At 41.5% G+C, this 25,021-nt stretch overlaps 1 protein-coding gene across 2 annotated transcripts; it reads right to left on the reverse strand.

Annotated features, from left to right (window-relative positions):
- Positions 1–234: 234 nt before the first annotated feature.
- On the reverse strand, positions 235–24,529 carry KCNS3 (potassium voltage-gated channel modifier subfamily S member 3). Of its 2 annotated transcripts, XM_060233577.1 has the most exons (3): positions 24,369–24,529; positions 20,450–21,976; positions 235–911 (listed from the first exon to the last, which is right to left on the reverse strand). In XM_060233577.1, exons 2-3 carry the CDS (start codon positions 21,918–21,920, stop codon positions 874–876), a joined length of 1,509 nt encoding a protein of 502 aa, XP_060089560.1. In that variant the 5' UTR covers positions 21,921–21,976; positions 24,369–24,529; the 3' UTR covers positions 235–873. The 2 variants fall into 2 exon arrangements, with proteins under 2 accessions (XP_060089560.1, XP_060089568.1); XM_060233585.1 differs by lacking the exon at positions 235–911 and having other exon boundaries at positions 20,436–21,976.
- Between the last annotated feature and the right edge of the window lie 492 nt (positions 24,530–25,021).

The raw sequence follows: 25,021 nt of genomic DNA on the forward strand, positions 1-25,021 counted from the left end.
AGGGGGTTGGAGTAGATGACCCTAGAGGTCCCTTCCAACTCTATGATTCTATGAAACATATATTTAAATTTTAAAAAAATAATGACGTAAGTCAGGTGAACTGGCGCTCAAGAACCAAACCAACTGATTTTTAAAAATATAATTTATCTTGTACTTATTAAACCAACCAGTGTTTGATTTTACATATAAACAATAAAGTGGTAATGATTTAGAAAGAAAACATACTGACAAAAGTTCATTGGTAATGTCAAAGTTTTATTGGTGTTGAGGTAGCTTGCCTTATTGTGAAGTGATTAGCTGAGATAGTTGTACAGTTCGCTTACTGAGAAAAGTATCCTGTTTATTGAAATTTTTAACAATCCACAAGCGAGAGAACAGCAAGCAGTATTAACAAGAGATCACAATACGTTGCTATTGTCATTATTATTATTCAGCAGCAAAAGTAATGGCAAGGAAGCATTTGGCAAAGTTAGAGCTGAATCCAAAAGCGGATGCTTTAATTCATGGGGGAGGGGAAACATGGAAATTATGTCATGTGGCTGAAGCTGATTCTATATAAATTGTCTTGCTGGCCAAAAAGTATAAAATGAGGCAATAAATGGTATGTATGGCTTATTTTTTTCAGTGGAATGGGGAAGGGGGAGTTGGTATGAAGCTGGAACAGCAAATGCCCAATAAGCTCTAGCAATGTCTGCCAGCACTGCCCCATTTTTTTTTGCCACTTACTGCTCATGGTTATCACCCCCAGGGCTGCATTAGGGAGACATCCTTTAACCGTTCTGAATAGTTGGATGCTGAAGCATCTCTTCCAATATGTACGGATGCTTTTAGCTGTGCTTAGTGTCAGAGGTAACCAGTAGACTACAGGTCCAGTCACAGATGGGTCTTCGAAGAGACTAAAGATGCCCGTTCTATATGAAGGAGACAAACATATTTTTTAATGCTGAGGCTCAGTGTCTTCAAAATCAACTCTTGTACATGGTTCCACTACCTAGTGGGAAACAATGGCTTGAAATAGTCATGGGAAGTTAAGTAGTTCACACTCATAAGAAGAGCCCTGCTGGATCAGACCAATAATCCATCTAGACCAGCATCCTGTCTCTCAGAGTCAACCAGTTCCTCTGAATGGCCAACCATAGGGCACAGAGGTCAAGGCTTTCCCCTGGTGTTGCCTCCCAGCTCTGGGATTTTTAAATTTTGTTATTAGATTTGTATCCTGCCCTCCCCACCAAAGTAGGCTCAGGATTAGTACCTCTGAATGTGGAGGTTCCCCTCAGTCATCATAGTTAGTAGCCATTGATAGATTTATCCTCCATGAATTTATCTATAAGAACTCATTTTTTCAAATGCTGCTGCTTGGCAGGTTACCTGAACTTTTACTGTCTTGTGAACAAGGTGGGAGCACATAGGGTTGCCAGATGTAGAATCACAGAATCACAGAGCTGGAAGGGCCATACAAGCCATCTAGTCCAACCCCCTGCTCAGTGCAGGATCAGCCTAGAGAGCATTCCTGACAAGTGTATAGAAAGGTCTTACCTTGGCTAGAGAGGGAGACTTTGGTGGGCATTCTGGGGGTGGGTGGGGATGTCTCATAATGTCCCCAGTGCAATGTCACACCAGGGATGCTCTAGTATTTGCGCAAACTCTATAGGTTTTTTTGCCTCAAAACCACAGAGTTTGTCCAAATACCAGAGTGTCCCTGCACAGCATCCCTAGTGTGATGACTTCACTTCCGGATGATATCATCACATCAGGGATGTCATGCAATGTCCTTGCCCACTCCCGGAATGCCCGCATTTTTATTTGGAGCAGTGCTGCTGCCTACATCCTCCTCCTACATTATGAATAAACTATGGGCGTTTTTGCACTTACCTTAAGCCAGAGCGACGTCCCTCTTCACCGCGCAGCGTCTGCACGGTTTTCGCACTAATTGCTCCGGAGCACCTGGAAGAGCCGCAAAGTCCCGCGGCTTTTGCGTCGCAAATGTAAACCGGTTTTCTCTTCCAGGTGCTCCAGAGCAATTAGTGCGAAAACCGTGCAGACGCTGCGTGGTGAAGAGGGACGTCGCTCCGGCTTAAGGTAAGTGCAAAAACGCCCAATAACTCCTTAAATACAGGGGGGAATTATGGGATGTCATGATGATATCCCTATGATATGACATTTCCTCATTATACTAACAACCCCTGCTTCCCCTACTCCACTCCCTCCCACCCAATATGATGCTGAGAACACAGTAATGGAAATTTAGCCATCAAAACATCAGCATTGCTTTTCTTGTGATTCTATCTTGCTATTTTTAAACATTTAATTGATTGTATCTTTTTAAAAAGTCATTTCCAAATAGATCTGTGCAATACACTAATCAAAGTTGAAGGCAAAAAAACAATATCCAAACTGTTCATTTTGCAATATCTTAGCTGTTTCTAAGCTACGTTTCCACACACATTGTGCTTTTGATAGTCAAAGAAGAATGGTTCCAAGTATACATGCAAAGGGAACCCACATACTCCCTAACTGGTATCACTTGACTGAAATCCTAAACTCATCGTTTTTAAGCTGTAGTAGGCCAACTCCAGATAATGAAAAGAAAAGGCATTTGCCAGGGCCCTAAGTCTGGCAAAAAGGCCCAATATCTCACAACGTCAAAGGCAGCCAAGTGTTCCCTCTGAACTGTGCGTATGAGCGGCTGCACATTCAGACAGGAAGCCCCGCTCAACAGCAATCTGGAGTCATGCAGGGTCTTGCACTGCCTGTTGCCCATTTTAAGATCACATAGTAACTATATTCTGCTCAGGAGGTGAACTGTTGCACTTAGTAGGAGGAAAAAATTAGAGGGAACATTGAAGGCAACATGCCAGAATTCTTTGTGCATGCCTGACCCTTTCTTCTGTATTAAGGGCAAGGGCATGGAGGATGTGTTGCCCTACACCTTCCTCCAAAGCCTGGAGGTGGGAATCTAGCTGTTACTCATTGTTTGGCAGTTTGGGTTAAAACTTGGATCTGACCCACTAGCTTTGTTGAGTCTCCATCAGTATTTTTTCAGATTATGCTAAGAATGTATTACTAGGGTTGCCAGCTTCACGTTGGGAAATCCCTGGATATTTGGGAATGAGAGGGACTTCAAAGGGGCATAATGCCATACAATCCACCTTCCAAAGTGGCCATTTTCTCCAGGCGAACTGACCACTGTTGCCTCAAGATCAAGCCCAGGAGATCTCCAGCCACCACCTGGAAGTTGGCAATCCTATGAATTAATCTCTTCCTTGCTAGTTGATACACACAGCTGCAAGTTTACTATCTAAAATGCAAGTACCTGGGGAGAAGGATTGTTTTCTCCCTCCCAGCCACCATTCCTCTACCTACTGACAGCCACTTTATCATACAACAAAGTTGGCCAGTTATCCCCAAATCTTGTATGATTTCCAGTCTCTCATATATCAGTATGTCAAGTAAATTCCTCTTCATCTTAAAAAAAAAAAAGGAGAAATGCACTAGACAGACTGCACCTCAAGCAATTCCTACATTCTTAAAATGCCATGATGGCATCAATCTTTATGCCTAATATAACCTTATTGGATTTATTTACCCATCGGGCACTAGTCTTGATCTCTTTCAGACCTCATCTAACCCCCAAGTGTTAAATGTGACCCTTTTGATTTTTTTTTTAACCTCTCTGCAGTTAAATAAATAAACTAAGTAAAAACTCCATCGGCATTTTCTCAAGAGAATGCGTACTCCATTTTAAGTCCAACTTTCTTAGATACATTTATTCTCAATTATCCCAATTTACTGTCAATTCACTTTGTACCACGATACATGCCCAACTATCTTTGGGTGCAATCCAGCACACACTAATTACACTAATTAAATCCCATTAGTGGCTGAGCAGCAGGTCATCAGGCATGGGGATTGGTCACGTCTTAAGGGCCAGAGCGTCTGAATAGTGCAGTACTTAGCTAGTTCAATGAGTTACAGGACACTTCTTCCTACTTCTTTTAAATGGAAGAATTTAAGCAAGAAATCAAAGTGTATCCACACCCAAGCCCTGCCTGACTCTTGTTGAATTTTCCATTGTCCGCTCATTTAAAAGGAGCTGTGGGGGAAAAATGGCAATGACTAGACTTTAAAGTGAAATTCACTGGCAATAATTATAATGAATGTTATCTTCAGAGGAAACCAGGAGCGTGCTTGTGCATACAAATGGAATCTTTAAAAAAGTACAACCATTTTATTCATACATCCTAGCCTCTCTATATCTATTCCCCTTCAAAAACGTAAATGAAATTGAGGTGAATTAGATACGAGTAGCTGTTATGAAATATATGTACTGCAATTAAACCACATAAAAAAGAAAACAAATTTCTCTGACAGTGCATTTGTAGTCTCAGTTCAAAAAATATCCTGGAATATTCTATACTAATGCTCAGTATACTAAGACCAGTCTGCGACCTTCTCCTCTGAAGCAGTTCTGAAAGTAGCACAGCAGGAATGGTACCATCTGAGAGAGAACTGTGTGTGAAAAGAAAACAGTGGACTTTGTCAGATGACACGGGATGCTGAACAAAGTTTGAGCCCAGTGGCACCTTTAAGACTAATGAAGTTTTATCTGCATATAAGCTTTCGTGCTCATGCGCACTTCTTCAAATGCTGTTTAAATCCTACGTAGAGCCAGTATGGCATAGTGGCTCAAGTGTTTATCTTAGACTGGCACAGCCAAATCACTCCACAAAGCTTACTTGGGAACCCTAAAGGTTTGTTGGAAAAGTGAAAGGTTGTGTATGTGTGGGGGGAACCAATATGTAAGGAATAATCAAAGGATACACATGTCTCTCTGAGCCATAGCACTAGAAAAAACTCCCAAGTTACAGCTGACTTATGGTCATCCCAGCGGGGGGAGGGCTTTCAAGGAAAGTGAGAAGCAGAGGTGGTTTGCCAGCACCTTCCTCCATAGTTGTCCTTGGAGATCTCCCTTCCAAGTACTGACCCTGCTCAGTTTCTGAGATCTGACAAGATGCTGCCTTCCCTCCCAATTTTTGTGCTTACAAAAATGAAAATCATTTTATCTAAACAACAGCCTGGAGTAACCCAGAGTAGCCTGAGCTTGTCAGCACTTGGAAGCTAATCAGAGTTGGCCATGGTTCGTACTTGGATGGGAGACCACCAAGGAAGACCAGGTATGTCAAAGAAGGCAATGGCAAATCAGCTCTGCTCATCTCTTGCTTTTGCAGCCCCCTGAGGTGTCACCATAAGTTGGCTGCAACTTGGCAGCACTGAATTATTATGAACAGAAGGGGTCCCTTTTGTAGAAAAAGAGGTGCTGGAGCTCATTAGCACAACTTATTTGCACAACTCATTTGCATATGCCACACACCCCTGACATCACCAGAAGGAGTACTGAATTACAACAGCTCAGCATCTACCTTAAAATGCTTCTTGGGTTATAATAGTCAAAATAAAACTTTACTCCCATCATACTTTTTCAATTACTTTCTTCTGTGTGGCCACAGTGGCATGATGCAGATTTCCATCTGTCTGCTTTATATGTATTGGTTATTTTTGCTTTTGTGTGTGTGTGTGGGGGGGGAATATTAGAAAGTGTGTCAAATCTTAGAGTTCAGCAAAATTCTCACAGGGGGTTTGAACAATGGAGTCCAGAAGCAAGTATTTGGGGCGAGGTGGGGGTAAGAAAGAAAGAGCACAATAAAATTTAGAGGTTCTGGAGCTCCGCTCCTGTGAGCTCCTTGCCCAAAATAAGGCCTGATAAACAGGTAATGCTGACTGCAGATTACCTGCCTGAAATGAACTGCACACAGAGCTGACTGGAAGCCAGCTGCACACATTAGTTCTTCGTAGAAGTTACTGGCAATTATAACATGACATGGCCCCCAAGTTGGAAATCTCAAGCAAATATCAACAAAGGCTTGTCAGTGAAGCCAAAATTTGGCAACATTCCCTCATTGATGCAAGGAGGAAAGGACTAATGGCAATGCTGGCATCATCTGAAACAAAAGTAGCTTCCAAAACCCTTCTAAGAGTGCTGAAGATCAGCAGAAAATGTAATTATTTCAGAGTCTTCAGCATCAGCAGAAAACCAACATGACAAAAATTACACCACAAGCACCTTTCTTTGCTTTCTTCCTAAGGAAAGTCCATCTTGCACAAGGTAAACAGAACTGGGGGGCACTATGCTCATATACACTGCCATGCTACAGAAAAGCACCTGTGAACGTAGAGATACCAGTTCAGGGATTGTTTCTTCCATGCATTTTATGTGGAACCACTTTTGAAAACTGCCTGGAACCTTCAGTTGGTCTGCAATGTTGTATCTAGCCTACCATCAAGGGCAGGATACGGGGACTGCAACACTATTGTTCTAAATGATCTGCACTGGCTACCCTGAGGGTCAAACTGCACATTCAGGTTTCTAATGAGCTGAGCCCATGTTCCCAAAACACAATTTGGGTTCCTTGCAACAGAACAGCAGCTGTGGGAAATGGCTTTAAAAAAACCTAGAAGATCCCAATTGGGTTTGAAACACTCCCACTGGAGGAAGGTGGGGTTGCCAACCTCCAGGTGGTGGCTGGAGATCTTGTTATTACAAGTGATTTCTAGGTGAAAGAGATCAATTCACCTGGAGAAAATGGTCATTGTAGACTCCACAGCATTATATCTCCTCCCCAAACCCCGCCCTACTCAGGCTCCACCCCTAAGCTGGCAACCCTGGAAGAAGAGCTCCTGTCTCCCACCTCCACAAGAAATTTCCCCAATGCCACAACAGTTTCCCACGCTACTGCTCCAGAAGCACTGAATACTCCAACCTCCTACCCCACCTGGCGGCTGGCAACCCCCAAATGTGGTGAAATAGAGTGCTTCAAAAGACCATTTGTCCCTGCAAAAATTAAATCAAAAAGTCTGAAACAATGTACATAGGTGCAGGGGCAAGGGGGATAAGAGTGCTCTTCAAGCTTGCCACTTGATGGAACTGAAAGAAGTTCAAGTCCAGTGACACCTTTAAGACCAACAAAGTTTTACTCTAGGTATAAGCTTTGGTGAGCATGCACACTTCTTCAGATGCAGTGAAATGGAAGTTGTCAGGGCATACTTATAGTTAAATAGACAGTGAGCAGCAAAACTTCAGGGAACTGTTAGATAAGACTACGGAGAATCTTCAAGTGTGTGCAAAGGTATCATGCCTTCAGTAATATAGTAGTACTTGTGATGGACAGAAGACTGTCCTGCCCCTGAAGGGGAAAACTCACTCACTTGAGCCTATGGGAGTACGGCTCAGTCATCCCATTACCTTTGAGAAGGGGGAGTGGAATGCTGGAGGGAAACAGCAGGAGCTGAGTTCTGCTTCAGGGAGAGACAATGAGAGCTCAGTGAAGGGCAGCTCAGCTTGGTAGTGTGGCAGAGTGGTTTGGCTCTACTTCTAAGTAACCAGTTGTTGCCCCTCTCTCTGGCAATGAATGAACCTGGTGCCATTTAGTCTGACTCTTGGGAAAGGGCAGGCTGGTGTGGGTGAAATCTGGTGTGTTTGTTAGGATCCAACCTTGTGGCTAATCAGCAATAGCCTGTTTATGCTTGGAAGTAATAAAGAAAATTGAAACTACTCTCTAAATTAATGTGCCTCAGCCAAGTTTCTCTTTTGTCTATCTGGAGACCTGTGCTGCTGATCTCTTCCTTTAACCTACTTGTAAATAAATACATCTTCTTTGTTGTTAATATATAATTCCTGCCTCAGTGACCTCCATATTTTACTTGTGCACCACAAAACTTACCTCACAGCAGCAAATGCTCATGTACTACCTTTAGAACACCTGGTAATTGAGGGGAAGGTTCATAGTTTAAAATAAACCTGATTCCCTCCAAATCATAGGGGGCTGTGTGGGCCCCCTCAGTTGACAGAAATGGCCTGTTACACCTGCCTCCCACTACACCAAATTAAACTCACCAGCCATGTATGAAGGGCCCTCAGAAGGAGTCACACAACTCCTGGTTTTGCTCATCATTTAGGACTGCAAAAATGGAGTGTCAAAGACATGATAGGCCACAACACTGTACTTGACTTTGTGGGTCACAAACTGTGATTTAATTTGATTGAGATGCAACTAATATAGCCTTAAAACTGAGATAAATGTTTCCAAAGAAATGTCTTCTGCAAATATATGATAGCTTCTAAATTTCCACTAAAATTTCTGGCATCAGGCACATCCTCTCCATCTGCAACAAGCACATTACACCTGTACCAGCAATTTTAAATCCCATTTGCTTTCTGCCTTTCCTCAAACCATCCCAGTAATGTTAACTACAAACCTCCTCCAGTGTTATATAGCTACAGCTTTACAGAGAAAAAGGCAAAGATCATAAACAAAAAAGAAATGGGGGATGGGATATGAGAAAAAGTTTCAAGCATTCTATTCAAGGCACTTTCAAGAAGCAAAGCTGCATTCCCCAACCTAGAGCTCACATCGCAATATATAACAGAAGCTCTTTGCATGCGTTGCACATTCCTGTAATGCAGCAGTCCCTGTATGCATTCCAGCATACAGTACATTAGCAGAGATTAAGTCAGGTGCCAACATTTCTTAACGAAATGTAATAACGTTTTTTGACAGCTGTCCAATCTGCATGTATAGCAATATAGGTATCTCTATCATGCACATTAGCATTATGTTCAGAAGGTGGGGTGAGCGGGAATCAAAACTGTAGTGCCAACATCATTATTGGCCCTGCTTTTGCTAGTAATTCCTTTAAATGGGGTCGTTTATTATACAGAAAGCCATAGGTAATTTTATTTGCCTATTGATTTCATGTACCTGAGAGATCATTAACCCATCTTCGGCTTTACAACAACTTGCCTGTCATGATTTCCCTCAAACACTACACTGTGAAGCCATTGCCAGGTTTGACCCCTCCCATCCCATCTGAGGGCTCAAGGCAAGTGCCCGTGAAAAGTCTTTCTGTGCCCCTTCAAGGATGGGTATGGCAGTGCCAGAGAACAGCAGTGCTGATGTGCCCTTGGCGCTAATGCTTAAAGGGCATACTGGTACTGGAGGGGAGGAGAAGGGACGTTTAGCAGAAAGGGAAGCATGCTGGAAGACTGACATTCAGCAGGAAAATGGAGCTGGTGGAAAGGAAATACCTTTCCTCCTCCTGTGCCGGCATCCCCTTGAACAGTGCAGCCCCTGCAGCTGCTAAAAGAAACTTAGGGAAACAAATCACAGAATTGTGCATGGAGTTGAACAGCTAAAGACCTAAGACCCTCAATCACTTCTTTCGTGTCAGGTGTTTACCCCAGACAAACAGGGTTACAATATTCCTGCTAATGGAAGAGGGGAAAATTTCCACCAATTCCTTCTTCCACTGCTGACCTCTGACCACCACCCCCCCTTCCTCACGGCTTTCCTGCGAGTGTCCTGTCACCCAGGAGCTCACTGAGGTGGAGCATTTTGGACTGCAGCAACAGGGAAGAGTGAAGGTCCCACTCGGATGACAGAAAGGACTTCTATCAACAGATCTACTGCAGCATTCAAGCCGTATTCAAAGCCCAAAAGAAAAGAATGCAATTACAGTGCACATGTAGTAGTCCTCTGCCTATCATGTGCCTTTGCATCTATCGAGCTATAGAGAGAAAGCAATTGCACAGTAGAGTGGAAGAGAAGACTACTAGGGATGCCACCCTCCAGGTGGGACTTGGGGATCCCCCAGAATTACAGCTCATTTCTAAACTACAGAGATCAGCTCCCCTGGAAAAAATGGATATTTTGGAGGGTAGGTTCTGTGGCAGGGGTGGCCAAACCTGCTTAATATAAGAATCACATAGAATAAACATCAGAGGTTTCAGAGCCAGAAGGCAGGAATGTCAGATGTTTGAGCTGCAAGGAAGGAAGGAAGGAAGGAAGGAAGGAAGGAAGGAAGGGAGGAAGGGAGGAAGGAAGGAAGGAAGGAAGGAAGGAAAATTGAAAGCGAGGGAAAGGTAGAAAGAAATCAATTTTAACATTAAATACATTCTCCAAGCCACTGGCTGGCTTGGCTTGGAGAAGTGATTTAAAGAGACAAATGCATTCTCCAAGCCAGGGCAGTGGAGACTTTGTGAGCCACAAAATATGCTTGAAAGAGCCACATGTGGCTCCCGAGCTGCAGTTTGGCCACCCTGCTCTATGGCATTAACCTCACTGCTGTTCCTGTCCTCCTCAGGCTCCATCCCCAAATCTCCAGAAGTTTCCCAGCCTGGAGCTGGCAACTTTATCCCTCCATTTCCCACCGATGGCTGGGGGTGGGAGGCTGTCAACCCTACTACAGGCCTATACTGTAACCAAGACTGTGGCCTTTCCTGCCTGGGCCACTGGTGCCACTTGTGTGACAGCCGGCCTCCCATTATCCCATACAGTGATAAGGACACATTCTCACAGCCTTTCCTTCCCATCTATATAACATGAAAACAATGACTCACCACTACAATGTAAAATCTGTCAGTGACCTAAAGACTGAAAATACAATCTTTCTTCCAAAAATAATCCAAATCCTGAAACCTGAGAGAAGAGGGGAACCTCCTCAGTTAAAGCAGCAAATGTCATCTGCAGTTATGATACTTACAGTCAGCCTGTCTGCAGCCTGCAATCAAAGAGATCAGCGCCCTGCGAGAGCTTTCACAGTTCTGCAGGGCCTGCAAAACAGCACTCTTCCGCCAGGCATTTTTATAATGATAACATCTGCAGCAGTGGGATTAGCCCATAGAAACATCACCAATGTTTATGTTATCCTCTTTATGTTATCGCGATCCTAGGAGCTCTTAGAATGGCTAACCACCACCCAGATTGCTGTCTGAAACCTTGACACCAGTATAAGTAGATGTTTTTAGAAATTGTTTTTATGATTTATGTTTTTATTGTTGTTTTATTTTATTTGGTCACACAATGTAACTGTGTGACCTCAAATTTGTGAGCTGTCCTGAGCCTGCCTCGGTGGGGAGGGCAGGATATAAGTCAAATAAATAAATAAATAAATAATGTAAATGCAGGAAAAGGGTTAGAGAGTTACATAGTACAGAGTGTAATGTCTCAGGTTTTGTTGGGGGAGGGGGTAAAGAAGAAGAAAAAGAGATTGGATTTATATCCCACCCTTCACATGGAGTCTCACAGCAGTTTACAATCTCCTTCCCCTTCCCCTGTCCACAACAGACACCTTGTGAGCAATGTTCCCTCTAAGCTGCAGAGATTTGTGAGCAAAAATTCTACTTCGTGAGCTACTGGCATTAAAGTTGTGAGCTACTGCATAAATTATTGTGCTCTGGGGTCAGCCTTCCTGAGCTAAGACAAAAATGTGTGAGCTGGAGGCTAAAAATCTGTGAGCTAGCTCATGCTAACTCAGCTTAAAGGGAACACTGCTTGTGAGGTAAGTGGGAGCTGAGAGACCTCTGACAGAAACTGCTCTTGAGAGAACAGGTCTGAGAGAGCTTGTTGCTAACTTGGTCACACCAGCAGATACATGTGGAAGGGTGGGGAATTAAACCCGGTTCTTCCAGATAAGAGTCTGTGCACTTAACCATTACACCAAACTGGCAAATTTCTGCCCTTTGCTGCAAAGGCAGGCTTAAGAATGCATGGTCTCAAATCACAACAGTTGGAGGAAGCTGAAAAAGATGTCATCATGGTTGGGCATGCAGGCATGCAAAACTGCAGAAGCCTCTCTCTGGGAATGGAAGAATTAGCGGCCTGCACAAATATGAATATTTGATCAGTTTGCAAGATTTTATGCAAGACAATGAATCTAAAGTTTTCACAACTCAGAAATCTGGCTTTTCACTGATGTTCAGGACGCACCTAACTCTAGACTATGGTTAAGAGATGACTTGCAGTCTCATTTATTTATGAAAATCCTCCCTGATGGTACCCCATGGGAAAAATCTTTCTTGCCTCTTTGAGCCTCAGCCTGCCAAGAAAAAAAAAAAGTTGACTCTTTTCCTATTTCACATTACAAAGATTGCTATGCTTAAAAAAGGAAATGGGGCAGCAAAGTAGAAATAATTTCAGATAAGGGTATCAGTTCCTGCCAAAATTCACTCATCTCAAGTATTTTAATGTATTATGATCCATAAGTGACTGCACTCAATGTGATTTAGCTAAAATGATAAATAACTTCGACTCAAATATGTGAACTACCACAGCAATTGCTTATTATCAGCTGAAATGATGAAAAAAAATCATTTTATTTCTTGGATACAATCCAGTATTCTTTTGGTTCAGTAATGTATTCCAGTCTTTAAAACCCCTAGGAAATTATACCTCAAATGGACATCCCAAGCTATAGCTCAAGGGAAACTCTTCAGCAAATCAGAGGTCCAAAACAACTGTGGATACTAATGCATAAATAGAAAACTATTCTGCGTTAATATGAATTCATGTAGGTTTGAAGAATTTCCCTTTTGATTGTTAAGTAAGTAAAAGAATTTCCCTTTTGATTGCCAGTCTCAGATTTGCACATAGTACAACTTGCCCAAGTAGTCTGCCTTTCTTGCATTTTTACATAAGATGGAAATTAGGCACTTCCCAAGAGGTGGTGCATTGCTTGCACATTATGCATACAAACAAAAGACAAATAACACTGAAGGAATCCTATAGTACTGCCAACAACTGAGGAGGGCTTGAAAATGAAACAGCCAGACCGATTTCGCACTAGGGCTTGTTCTGGGTAGAGAGCCCTTTTGCCCCCGGGACTTCTCTACACATTTGCATAAGCTGCTGCGGAGCTGTGAGTTGGTGCTACACTTTTCTGCAGCAAGCAGAAACCGCTTGTCAGAGGATCTCACTTGCTGCGGAATAACAGCATGCCACCTCGCAGCTCCAGGGCAACGTGTGAAAATGGAGAGAAGCCCCGGGAACAAAAGGGCTCTCCACCCAGAATAAGCCTAGTGCGAAATCAGTCCCAGTGTTGTAGGGTGTTTTTACACTGGCAGTTTGTGAGACTCTATCACCACATTGGAAATTCACCTTTTACGTTATGTAATGTTCTCACAACTGTTTTGCATCATTGCTGCCCAAAGCATCTACATTTGTTTCTGTTATATGAGTTTCGGAGCTGCTGCAGCAACGTTTTTCTCCACACTAGTTTTGATCTGGTCTTTTCTCTACAGGCATTTCAAACTTGTATTGTAGAAGTTTTTATGCGTTTTAAAAGACTCCTCCAAAAACCACCACAAGGTGCAGTAATTTGCATGAGAACTGATAGCACTTGAAATTTTTACATATCATTGCTTGCCTCATCTAGTAATTTAAATTTGTATTGTTTTTGCAGTGTTGACACGATTTCCAAGCAATCGTATACATTTAACTAAGCACTGGTATTCCGACTGCCCTCTGATCAGAGACACCCCCCCACCACCAAAATTGAAATGCTTAAATGTAAAAGGAACAGTGGCAGGCAATTTGACTCTAAAACTCTGGATCAACTGAATGTAAAAACACCTGTAGAGTCCCTGCACAGAACTGCTGCACAGCCTCATCTGGAACACTGTGTAACAGTTCTAGTCACTACCAAAGATACTGGACTCTTGTGGGAAGGTGCAGAAAAGTGCAACTAAATGATTTCCTAGAGAGTCTGGGCCTTTCAGTTTAGAAAAAAGATGACTAATGGAGGAACAAGATAAGGACTGACAAAATATATTTGGGATGAAGAAAAGTGGTTGGGATGAAGAAGAGAACTTTTCCTCTCTCTCTCATAGTAAATTTGTTTTGTTGACTAGTAACTAATGGATTTATGTCCATCTCTTGGCCACTCCATGAGTGGTTTCATCCAGGGCAAATCAAAGAGAGAGAACCCCAGTCTCATCTTAAGCGGGAACTCGAACTGTTTGCTTCATCCTCGTTCCCTCTCTTCCCCCCCTTGCCCCGCAAAGTAGCTTAGGAGAAAATAATTATTCACCATCTGTTTTTAAATATTTAAATGTTTCTGAAATGTATTTTAAGTATGTTTTACTGTATCAATATGCTGTAAATTGCCCAGAGTCCTTCAGTGGCAGGGAATGGGCAATCCATACATTGAATAAATAAGTTAACTGTACTCAGTGGAAGCTAAGAGAGATGAGAGAAGTAGGAGCAGGAGATGGCTCTTCCCCTGCTAAAAAAAAAGCCCACCTGGCTTGTTAAAATCCAAATGGCTTTATCTAATTAATAACAAGCCAGAGAAGACGGCTGTTGTGTAAGGATGGAGTTTATTTTGAAGCTTTTTCCAGTTCGCCCTCAGTACTTATCAAATGCAAGCATCCTTCTGCAGCATATAAAATGAAAGGGGTTTAGGAAAGGGGAAAAAAATTACTAACCTTCTTCTAATAATTCCCCTTGCATCATGGCCAAAAAGATTTGGAAAAGATGAGGAAGTGTACATGCTAGACACTGTAGCCACAAAGTTCCTGAGGTGTGATCTTTCATCACTCAGTCATACCAAACTGAAGGATGTGGTCATCGGGGGCTTTTTATAAAAGAGTGGGGGAGGGGGAAGAGATGTTCTGCGCACCAAATGTTGTAATGGGTCTATAAAAGCTGTTGATTAATTTGAGAGCATTAAGAGAACTTCACCTAGACTTCAAGCCAATAACTGTCACTTTCAACGACTGCTGCACACAGACAGATGAGGATGGAGGGATTGTCAGGATGAGTCAGCACACGGTGTGCTGCAGCACTTACAAACACTGAAGTTATTGCCTTGCCCTTTCATGATCCATTTCTCACAAAGCCTTTTTCTGAAGTTACTTGATATTCTCAAGCTTACATACCAGCTGAATTGACTTCAGGTGCTGCTGCCCAAGACAGAACATTATGTTTTCCAGCAACAATGAGTTCTCAGCTTGCAGTATGTCTGTACGCAAGATACACAGCCAATCGCATCACTTCAAAGAAGCAGATGCTGTAAGGTCATCCTCATGCTTGAGATGAGATGGATGGAGCATCACAGTAGGGTCCTAGGTAATTACTCTCAACATTCCAAAATTAAGGATACATCTGGCCATCCACCTCCAATGCTGACATATTTATTTCCTTCGCTATGTTTTTCCTCCAAAATTAAACCCAGACAAATAGCAACCATATAAACAAAGCTTGTTATTTATTCCTGTTTGGTCCTTGAATCTGTTAAACATCTTCATTATGCTGTATGCTTACTTACTGCTCACCCTCTACCTATATGTATGGACTGGTAATTTCCATTTCACTGTATCTGAGGAAGTGTATGTGCACAGGAAACCTTATCTCCTTTGTTGGTCTTAAAGGTGCCACTGGACTCAAACTTTGTTCTGTTTTTCAGACCACCACAGCTACCCACCTGAAACAAGCTACCCTTGTCAGCCATTCCCAGAAAATTAGCCAAAGCAATATCTGGGGAATGGAAGCGATGTAAGGCGGGAAAGAACAGTAGGTCTTTATGCCCCACTTTTCTTTACTGTAAGAAGTGTCAAAGTGGTTTACAATCACATTCCTTCCCTTCCTTCCCTTTCCACCACAGGCACCTTGTAAGGTAGGTGGAGCTGACTGGCCCATGGTCACTCAGTAGGCTTCAGGTGGAGGAGTGGGGAATCAAACATGGCTCTACAGATTGGAGGTGGCTGCTCTTAACGACTACACCACACTGGCTCTCACACTGGAAAGAAAACCTGCTTTTTATAGCTTTGGATTTAGGGCTCAAATAGTCTTTCTTCAACAGACTATCCTGTGCTCTAGCAATCAAGACCCACTTTTAGCCATTGATGAAAGATGACAGATCCCACATTGCATCCCTGTCTCTTGTTTAGAAGAAGCCTAACCAACAAGAACTGCTACTAGAGTCCTTTCAAAGCCCTCCTAAGATCCATATTTTACCAAGAACCTTTCATCTTAACTTCTTAACCCAACTGAAAACTCCCAAATATATGCATGCATTCACACTTATCTTGGTTACTTATGTCTGATTCATTAATATTTTCTTTCCCCTTGTTACTGATTATCCAATAAGGATAGTAATTAATAGTAATAATTTGCCCACTTTGGGACAAAAAGCTGATCAGGATGATCAGTTTTTACAACAGAGTAATGCAGGGTTTTTGAAAATCCCTGTATTTGTTTTGTGGGTCTAATTCTTACAAGTGTACCCCATCTAGGTGGAACAGATAATTATTACTGTAAACTGCCTTGAGCTAAATGGAAATACAGGATGTAAATAATTAATTTAAATAATTAACTAATAGTACCACTATACAAATTAGAATGCATGAAGGGGTTTTTTCAAGATAACATTAAGCGCTCCGACAACTTAAAGTACTTTAAATGTTCCTAAAATACTTTACAACCTTTTAATTTCTTGGAGAATGAATGGAGAAGGAATGTCTTTTAGGAAATAATATTCCCAAAGAACCAGGGAGCACTTCAGCTGGTGAATTCTAGCTCCCTCTCCAACCTGGGGACAAAGGATTTTGTAATCCCAATTATACCACTGGCAATGTGCAAACATAGGTATCATCTACAGCTGTGGCTGAACACAGAGCTGCCTCATAGTAGCCATGTTCACAAGTTACAGTAAGCACACATACAAATTATGTGCAGTGTATACTTCATTCTTCTTTATATGTGTGTTTTATATGCAATCATTGTGTTACATTCAATGCATCTGCAACTCAAAAAGTGACTGCAACCTTGCATTTCTCCAAGTACTGGTCCCCCGTATTCATTTGTAAACTGAAGGCATGATTGCCCTTTCTTTCAATGAGATGTGCGTGAAGGGTATATCTTATGCTCTGCAAAACCAGGAGTAACTAACTCTTCTACCTTGCAACAAACTGTGTAATTGGAGTAAAAATCCATTTTAGTATTGGTACTGAAGATAATAGTTCATTTGGGGCCTTTACAGATCAGCAGGTTATATATGAGGACTTTATCACATCTGTACCAGATTCATATCATATTACTGTAACAGTTCAGAGAATTGCAATATGTCAGCATGGGTTATAAAAGAATGAACAGGCCCCAACTGGAACCTCTAAGATATTGTTACAATGGGCACTGTATCTAAAGTATACAACGTAATGACTGAACTGAACTCCCATCTCTCTCAAGCAGAGCAAGAGAGGATAGAAGTAAAAAGTTTAATGGCCTCCTTGACAGAATTTTTTCACACACAATGTGAGAGTCAGTATGGTGAGCTGGTTAGAGCTTCAGACTAGGAACTGCGAGATCCAAGTTCGATTCTCCACTCTGTCATGAAAACTCAATGTGTGACCTTGGGCCAGTCACATACTTTCACCTAACCTATTCACAGGGCTATTGAGAGGGAAAAGAGAAGGAGGAAAGAATGATGTAAACCACTTTGGGTCCCCATTGGGGAGAAAAGCAGTGTACAAATGAAATAAATAATATATTCAAAGGATCATTCCAATACCTCCTTAAAACATTACAACTATCAAAACTATATAAATGGAGGCGATCCAACCATTCCATAAAATGTGCCTATGGAAGGAAAATGTGTGTCCCTTCTTATTTCACAGTTAAAAATTCCCAGTTCTTAAGCAGTTGCAGTAATTTAGTAGACCTTCAGGAACATTTCAAGTGAACATCTGGAAAGTAGTCACTGATGGCATCTCACTGCAGCATTAAGGGGCTGTGTTCCCCAAGAAAAAGCCACGTGAACTCTGCAACTTATAATCTGGTATTGTGCTCCAGCCTCTTGCTCAATTGGTGATGAGCTGCCCTGATTCAGCCGCCCTAATTCAGCTCATGAATCCAAGATGTACATTTTGCCAGTGTACAACAGAATCTGGTCTTTGTCCACTGAGATGCGATCACATGGGTAGCTGACTTAGTGAGTGATCTTAAGCAAGTCTGCTTAAACACTCAGTCAGGTCTATTTAATTGGGCTTACTCCCAGGAAAATGTTCTTAGGACTGCACTGTTAGAGGAGGAGCATGTCACTCTGCAAGCAGTCCTCTGATCTACAGGAGCCTCGTGTGATCAAATCAGGTGACCTACAGCAATATTGCATGAGTAGGTCTGAGACGTGGCCAAGACAAGGGATACAAATAGCAGGATTCCTACACAAAATTTGTTTTGGGGCAGAGAGGTGTTCCAACCTTGGCTTTTGGGCCAAGTCCAGTGAGCTATAGCGGAAAAAACTAGCACAAATAACTGGCAGCCTATTCTGAGGCTCTCTGCTAAACTGATGCCTGCTTTCCACAAAAAATACAACCTATTCAAATGTACACCAATGCTAAAATAAGATGCTATTTCAGTATTGTCACCTATGGCACAAGTACAAATGCCACCAAGGGCACAACCATGTTCTATTTGAAGGTCTGGATCCAGTAACAGGCAAGTATCAACAGACTTAGCATAGTTCTATTTGCTGAAGGCCTTGCGTAACACCTAGCACTTTCCTCCCTAGAATACTGATTTGCCCCCAAATTGATTGCATAAGATTTTGCACAAGTGGAAATGCGAGCAGAGATACAATAAATCTGGCTACTGCAGTCTTGCTCTGGCATCTCCATTTCTACAAGAGCTCTAGTACAAGCAGAAATTCTACACTGGATCCAAACTAACATGTGAAGGATCAACCCTTGCTACAGCAAACTTTTCAAATACTGTATTTATACAGTTTTGGAAAGGACAGTATGAATAGTTGCATAACTTTTGCATAATAAGATTTCCCTTTGACTAGGAACCAGTACTTTAAACAATAAGGAAATAAGCCTATATTTATATGGAAGGTTTTACCTCTACTAGATCATGTGTTTCTATGGAATCTTATAGCAGAAAAGCTCTTATAAAAATATTAATTGCTCAGAAAGAACAAATCATTCAAGGCTTCCAGTTTCTAACCATGGCGAAAGATGAAAGGACTCTATACTGTTTTGCAATTCTAATACCATTTTAATGCTGCCCAGCTGATGTATCTAAGTAACAATTAAGTTGCTTGGAGTCACCCAAACTTGTCTACCTCAAATGGGATGCCAGGGCCCTGCCACTTTGTTGCAAAGGCCAAAAGCAGAGATGCTAAATTTCACCTGTGGTAGATTCTGCACCTCTGCAAATCGCTGCTGCATGTATGAACAGCATTATAATGGTATTTGAACAATCTGCAGGCGATCATCAAGATTCCACTGAACATCAGTCACCTGCTGACTCCAGCTAATGTTACTTCTATATGCAGTAAGTCATGAACTATGAGAGTATCACCACAGTTCTATTTCCAGTAAGCCATGATAACTTCCTTCAGCAGCTTTAGTAGAGAACAACACCTGATTCTCTCTTCCACTGCACTGCATCTGTCACTGTCACCAAAAGAAGCACCTAGGAGATATATACAACAAAGCTCAAAGGCCAGGCCAATATTTGACAGCTAGCCTGTTTGTATGGACAGACTGGATGAATCCATAGCACTAGAGAAACAGGAAGTATTGTGCTTTTCCAAAACCAGAACTTAATGCAAAAAGAAATAAAAGTAAACACATTTCCAGGTGCAGAAGTGGATTCACTCCAAAGCTCCAGGATGCAGAGCTATGTGAAGTCCACATAGTCTGCTATTACCATTAGGCAGTGCACCTTCTCAGTACTCATTGCATATGGTCATGTGCATTCATGGGGCTGGTAAATTAACAGGTCAGGACCCAGGAACTGGGCCAGATGGTTTTTTGGTATCTTCTAGCTCTATGAATCTCTACGAAAAGTGACTCAAGGCAACAATTTGGAAGGATTATTATGGCTGGTGCACCTCCCACCATCTCCACTAAGCTGGTCCCTGGGTTATGGCATCTTCAGACATTATGAGCAGTGACAAAGCAGGAAGAACTACTCATGTCTGAACTGGGAACTCCTGCATCCCCCCCACCCCCGAACATATGAATGCAAGTTCCATGTCTCTCCCCAAGAGAGATCAGAATCCATATGATTCATATTATGCAGGAATCACAATGAACTGGTGCTTTGTGTGGAACATCTAAAAATTTCCCTGAAGAGAGCCTAACAGAACTGCAGCCAAGGATTAAAACTTGTGCCATAATGAATAACCACTAACATCTCTTGTTAATAAATCCACATCCTATTTTAGGAAATGCATTTGGCTTCTAAGTGAATATGATTTTACGTGCATTTGTATTTCCTTTCAGGAATATGCATGTGTGAGAATTTCTCTTCATTGAGCTGTACATCTTATGTTCTAGCACTCTGTCATTTCTCAAAATGCAGTCAATTCAAACCACACCTCTTATTGCTGGTTTCCTAAGACTAAGCCACCATATGCTGCTTATCTATCTTTAAGCCTCATCTAAACAGTAAAGAATGTATGACATCATTGAAACAAACAATGCCCACATATGGCAGAGAGCAAAATACCCTGAGATTTCTGTGCTCTTAATAAAGGTGTGCTAACCAAATATTCGAAGGGAAACACAGTTGTAAAGAGAGAGAAAAAGATTCAACTCATTTTCCTGTACCGTTCTGCAAAGATGTTACGTTATAAACATCCTCAACATCTTGGATACTGGAGGCGTCTGTTGAGTCTTGATCGTTGGCTACAATTCCTACTGAAGAAAGGCTAGAAATAAAGGAGTGCATCCTTTTTGCATAAATATCTCTAATATTAAAATAAGGAAGTTCATTTGTCTTTTCTGGTGGGGTGTTGTTGCATGGATCCACATCAATATCCTTCTGCTTCTGATAGTATTTGGAGAATTTGTTGAAGATGATGGTGATAGGGAGAGCCACCACTAGTATTCCACAGATAATGCAGGATGTCCCAATGATCTTTCCTGCCAGGGTGACTGGAAAGGTGTCCCCATAACCAACAGTTGTCATGCTGATAGTTGCCCACCACCAGCAGATGGGGATGCTCTGGAGTTCTGATGTCTCATCATCTTTCTCCACTGAATAGGTCAGCACAGAAAAAATAGAAATCCCCACAGCCAGGAACAAAAGCAGAAGACCAACTTCATGGTAACTGTGTCTCAAAGTGGCACCCAGAGACCGTAGTCCAACAGAATGCCTCGCCAGCTTCAGGATACGAAATATCCTCATTAGCCGTAGGATCTGAACCACTTTGCCCATGTTTTCAATGTCTTCACTCTCTTCCTCCTTTGTGTCCACTGCCAAGGTGGCATAGAATGGGATGATGGAGACAAAATCAATGATGTTCAGTGGATTCTTCCAGAACTTCTTCTGACTTGGAGCAGCAGCCAACCTGATCACTAGCTCAGAGGTGAACCAGATAATGCATATGATCTCCACAACTTCCAAAACAGGGTTTTCAATCTCTCTTTCATTGGCGTCCAGTTCTTGGAACTCTGGCATGCTGTGGATACACATGGTCACTATAGATGCCAGGACCACGCTCAGGGATGAAACGGCAATTAACTTGGCTGACAAACAATATGCAGGGTTCTCCATTCTGATCCATATGTTCTTGCGCAAGTTCCCCAACCACAGGTTATCAAACTTCTCAAGCTCCTTCTCAAATATGGAAGACTCTTCTGATGTAGAGTCCAAACTTCCGTCATTGCTTTTCTGGTCCCAGTCCTTCTCAGGGCCGTCTTCTTTCCTTTCTTGGTACCTATTGCTACAACAGGAATCAATGAAGAGTTCATTGATCCCCCAATATTCTATTTCTTGGCTGAAGGAGAAGACACAAAGCTCTTCCATAACGTGGAGTTTACCTGTGTAATAAAAGTTCAGCACATATCTGAACAAGGAAGGGTTCCTATCAAAATAATACTCCTTGTCTGCAACACTATAATCATCACACAGTTCCAGAATTGCTTCTTCTGAATGGCATTTGAGTAGTTTTCCAAGTCTTGTATGGGGAAATCTCAGCAATGTACTTTGGCCAATGGATTGCTTGAAGCCACCCACGTTCAAGTTGACGAGCTCCTCGTCTTGTCCTGGTTTGTGGAAGAACTCACCATACACCATTTTGAATACTGTCAGTTCTATGGCCTGCTTTCAAGGCACATAATATTACATTGCACCTAAAAAAAATAAGGCAAGATGTATTTAGGTAATTCAATTCAGTTTTGCTCTCACTGCAATTACTTTTCATTTCTACTTACTGTGAAAAGTCATATTAAAAGCAGAGAAGAAACAAAAACTTGATGCAGCACTAAACACTTTCAGTAGAGTGAGATTAAATTACTTGGATGGTTTATTAAATTAGATTTAGCACACCTGATAAAATAAAGTCTGCTTGCAGAGAAAAGATAGTTAATTCACTCAGCTTGTCCTGTAGTTGTATTATATTTAAATTAAAGACCATCCTTCAGAGAATTTAGAAGGCAATCCCCGGAAGGTTTTCTAAGAATGAATCTCTAGAATTTTTTTTTAAAAATTGAGTTCATAATGCATCAGTTTTCCTATTTCACATTTACATTCCTGAAACTATTTAGCCTGGTTTAAACCATTATCAGAACGCCAGGTCCCTTTCCTGTGATGAAGTAACCAAAAGGTGCTCTAACATCATCACAACCCGCCCCCACCCCATACATTGAGGCTGCACACATGATACCCCTTTTCCTGTCATCCCCACATTTAGCAGCAGAATAGTCATGTATGTGTTTGGGGGGGGGAGTGGAAAGCTATACACCTATTCTTTTGCAACTGAAAAGATTTTGAGAGCCAAGTAGTTGTATGAACTGAGCGTACACCTTTGGCCATGACTCTAGTCTCAAGCAGTTACCTAGATACTAAACCTGGGAAGGAGGTAGATCTGTAGCTTGGCCACAGAAATGCCAGGTACAGATTCTGGTAGTGAAATGTTTTGTCCAAATACATCAAGATTCATGCTGGTGACATGACATCACTTCTGGGTATTCATCAGAATTCATATAGTGCCACAGATATAATACCATTCCCTCTATCCCTGTCCCTCCCTCTCCCACTGATTCCAAGCCCAACTGACAACCCCAATATGATAACAGAACATAATATGCCAGATTAAGATATTACTCAAAAGATGAGGATACTACTTAAAAGATGAGGATATTCATTTCTACTTCTCAGGGGAGAAGAAAGATCTTGGGACAGGCTGTAGAGCTGCCATAGGGATATATGGGTTCATTCTGGTCTGGAACTCAGTGGAGCCGGTTGTCTGCTGGGAGGGAGCTGTCCATGGTACTATCGATTTTGTCTCTGAACTTGCCTCTGTCCTTGTTTTCTTACCATACTTTGATGCTTAGCTTCTTGTATGATACTTTCATGCTTATTAAGCGGTCTGCCCTTGGTTGGTGTCCCTTGAGTGAGATTGCTCTACCTCATCTTGTAATTCTAACCAGCTATGAGTGAATATTGTTTCAACCAAAGAAATCCAATTCATGCATAAAATGTGGTATGATAAGCAAAATTTAGCTTATTATCTTGAATAGCCAACTAAAATGTAGAGCTGATCGTATGGTGCAATCTTTAGAGGTGTGTAACACCTCAGATACATACAATTCTTGCCTATGTTCTCCCTGTGCTTGACACAGGCATGCTTTCAAACAAGTACAATCTATCCACATGTCTGAAGTGGTATCCTAGAACGTCTAGACTGAATTTTATGCTGAGTTCTCTGCACCTTTCTGACTTTTCACATATAAAGTTCTGAGGTCTTGTGAAAATTGACAGAATGTGGAGCAGAATTTTATAAAACCTATACAAGCATATTTGGCTCAAATTCCTACCAAAAATCAACAATTTCCCCAAAAAGAAATCAACAGAAATCTGAATTTTTTATTTTCTGACAGGATGGGTATCAGACAAAAGGTATCAGACAAAAGCTGGTTGTAATATCTATGGAAAGGGGATCTGGCCAATCATATCCAATATGTTAAATACTTAAATTCTCTTCACATCTAAGATGTTACCAGAACACGCAGATCAAGGGCCACACCCAATAAGAAACACGAAATAAGAAATGAAGGAAATAAATAAATATGGTGTAGAATCCACATAGTGCAGTGGTTAGAACATTGGGCTAGGAGCTGGAAGGACCCAGTTCAAATCCTCATTCCTCCCCAAAGCTCTCTGGGTTGCTGGGGGCCACCCCTTCTCTCTCAGCCTAACCTACTTCATAAGGTTGATGTAAGGATAAAATGGTGGAGAGAATGAGATATTCTGCCCTAAACTCTATGACAGAAGGGCAGAATTAAAATGTGCTAAATACTTTTAAAAAAATAAATCTGTTAAATTATGACATCTTATTTTATACCTGTGAACTGAACAAATTTTGCAATAACCATTCCTTGAAAGATTACTGGATACTATCACTTTATTTAATGGAAAAGTAAACTATGAACAAAGTTTTATTCATCTTCCTTTCCTAGCTATATATAGCAATGTGTTTCTGGCAAATGTGGGCATCTGAACCCATTTTATTTTACTACTTACCCCAAAATTTCTTCTTAAGGGATTTGCCAATTCCAGAAGCGTTCTCTGTTATGGCAGATCATACCTACAACCTCATTTGTAATGGATACAGAATGGAATTGAAATGGCATTTCTGCACATAGCAGCTTCCAGAAATATTCACGTTCGGTAAAATCACAGGGTACCTGTAGGCAAAAACAATGACTTTTATTAGCTGTACATCTTTTAGAAAGGGCTGGCACAGAGACATTTAGACATGGAATGTTTTGGAAGTATCTCTAATATACACAACTTGCAATTCCTTGCAGAACACAGCTAAACTTGTTGTTATGCCGCTGATCATACAGGGCCTGTATAAAAGAATCAAGCTATTTCCTTTTTGATTTGATCAAAACAAGAGTTTAAAAGGTAATCTTGCACTATGAAGACCACAAATACTATGATAGGAAAATCTACACAAACAACTTGTTAAAGTAAGTGTTACTACAGGAAGAATTCAATGCTCAGCAATTTTCCAGAATTTGTGGGGATATAACTCATTGTCGAGAATGCACTGCTAATACCTCCATTATTGATTGTGAAACTCTGGCTCACCTAGTGTGATGCATCCATCCAATTAGTTAATGGATGCAAGTTTAGAAAATGTAGCAAGTTCATATTAAAAAGACTAAAAG

The sequence above is a fragment of the Heteronotia binoei genome, chromosome 1 (assembly GCF_032191835.1).
Source record: "Heteronotia binoei isolate CCM8104 ecotype False Entrance Well chromosome 1, APGP_CSIRO_Hbin_v1, whole genome shotgun sequence".
NCBI classification, from domain to species: domain Eukaryota; kingdom Metazoa; phylum Chordata; class Lepidosauria; order Squamata; family Gekkonidae; genus Heteronotia; species Heteronotia binoei.

Bases quoted from the DNA above. Each gene is read 5' to 3' on its own strand.
- KCNS3 (XM_060233577.1), bottom strand. From the start codon at position 21,920: ATGGTGTATGGTGAGTTCTTCCACAAACCAGGACAAGACGAGGAGCTC. The intron at 912-20,449 runs GTACAGGAAAAT...TCCTTCATATAG, and splicing joins CGTAACATCTTTGCAGAACG to AACGGGCATCTTTAGTCTCT.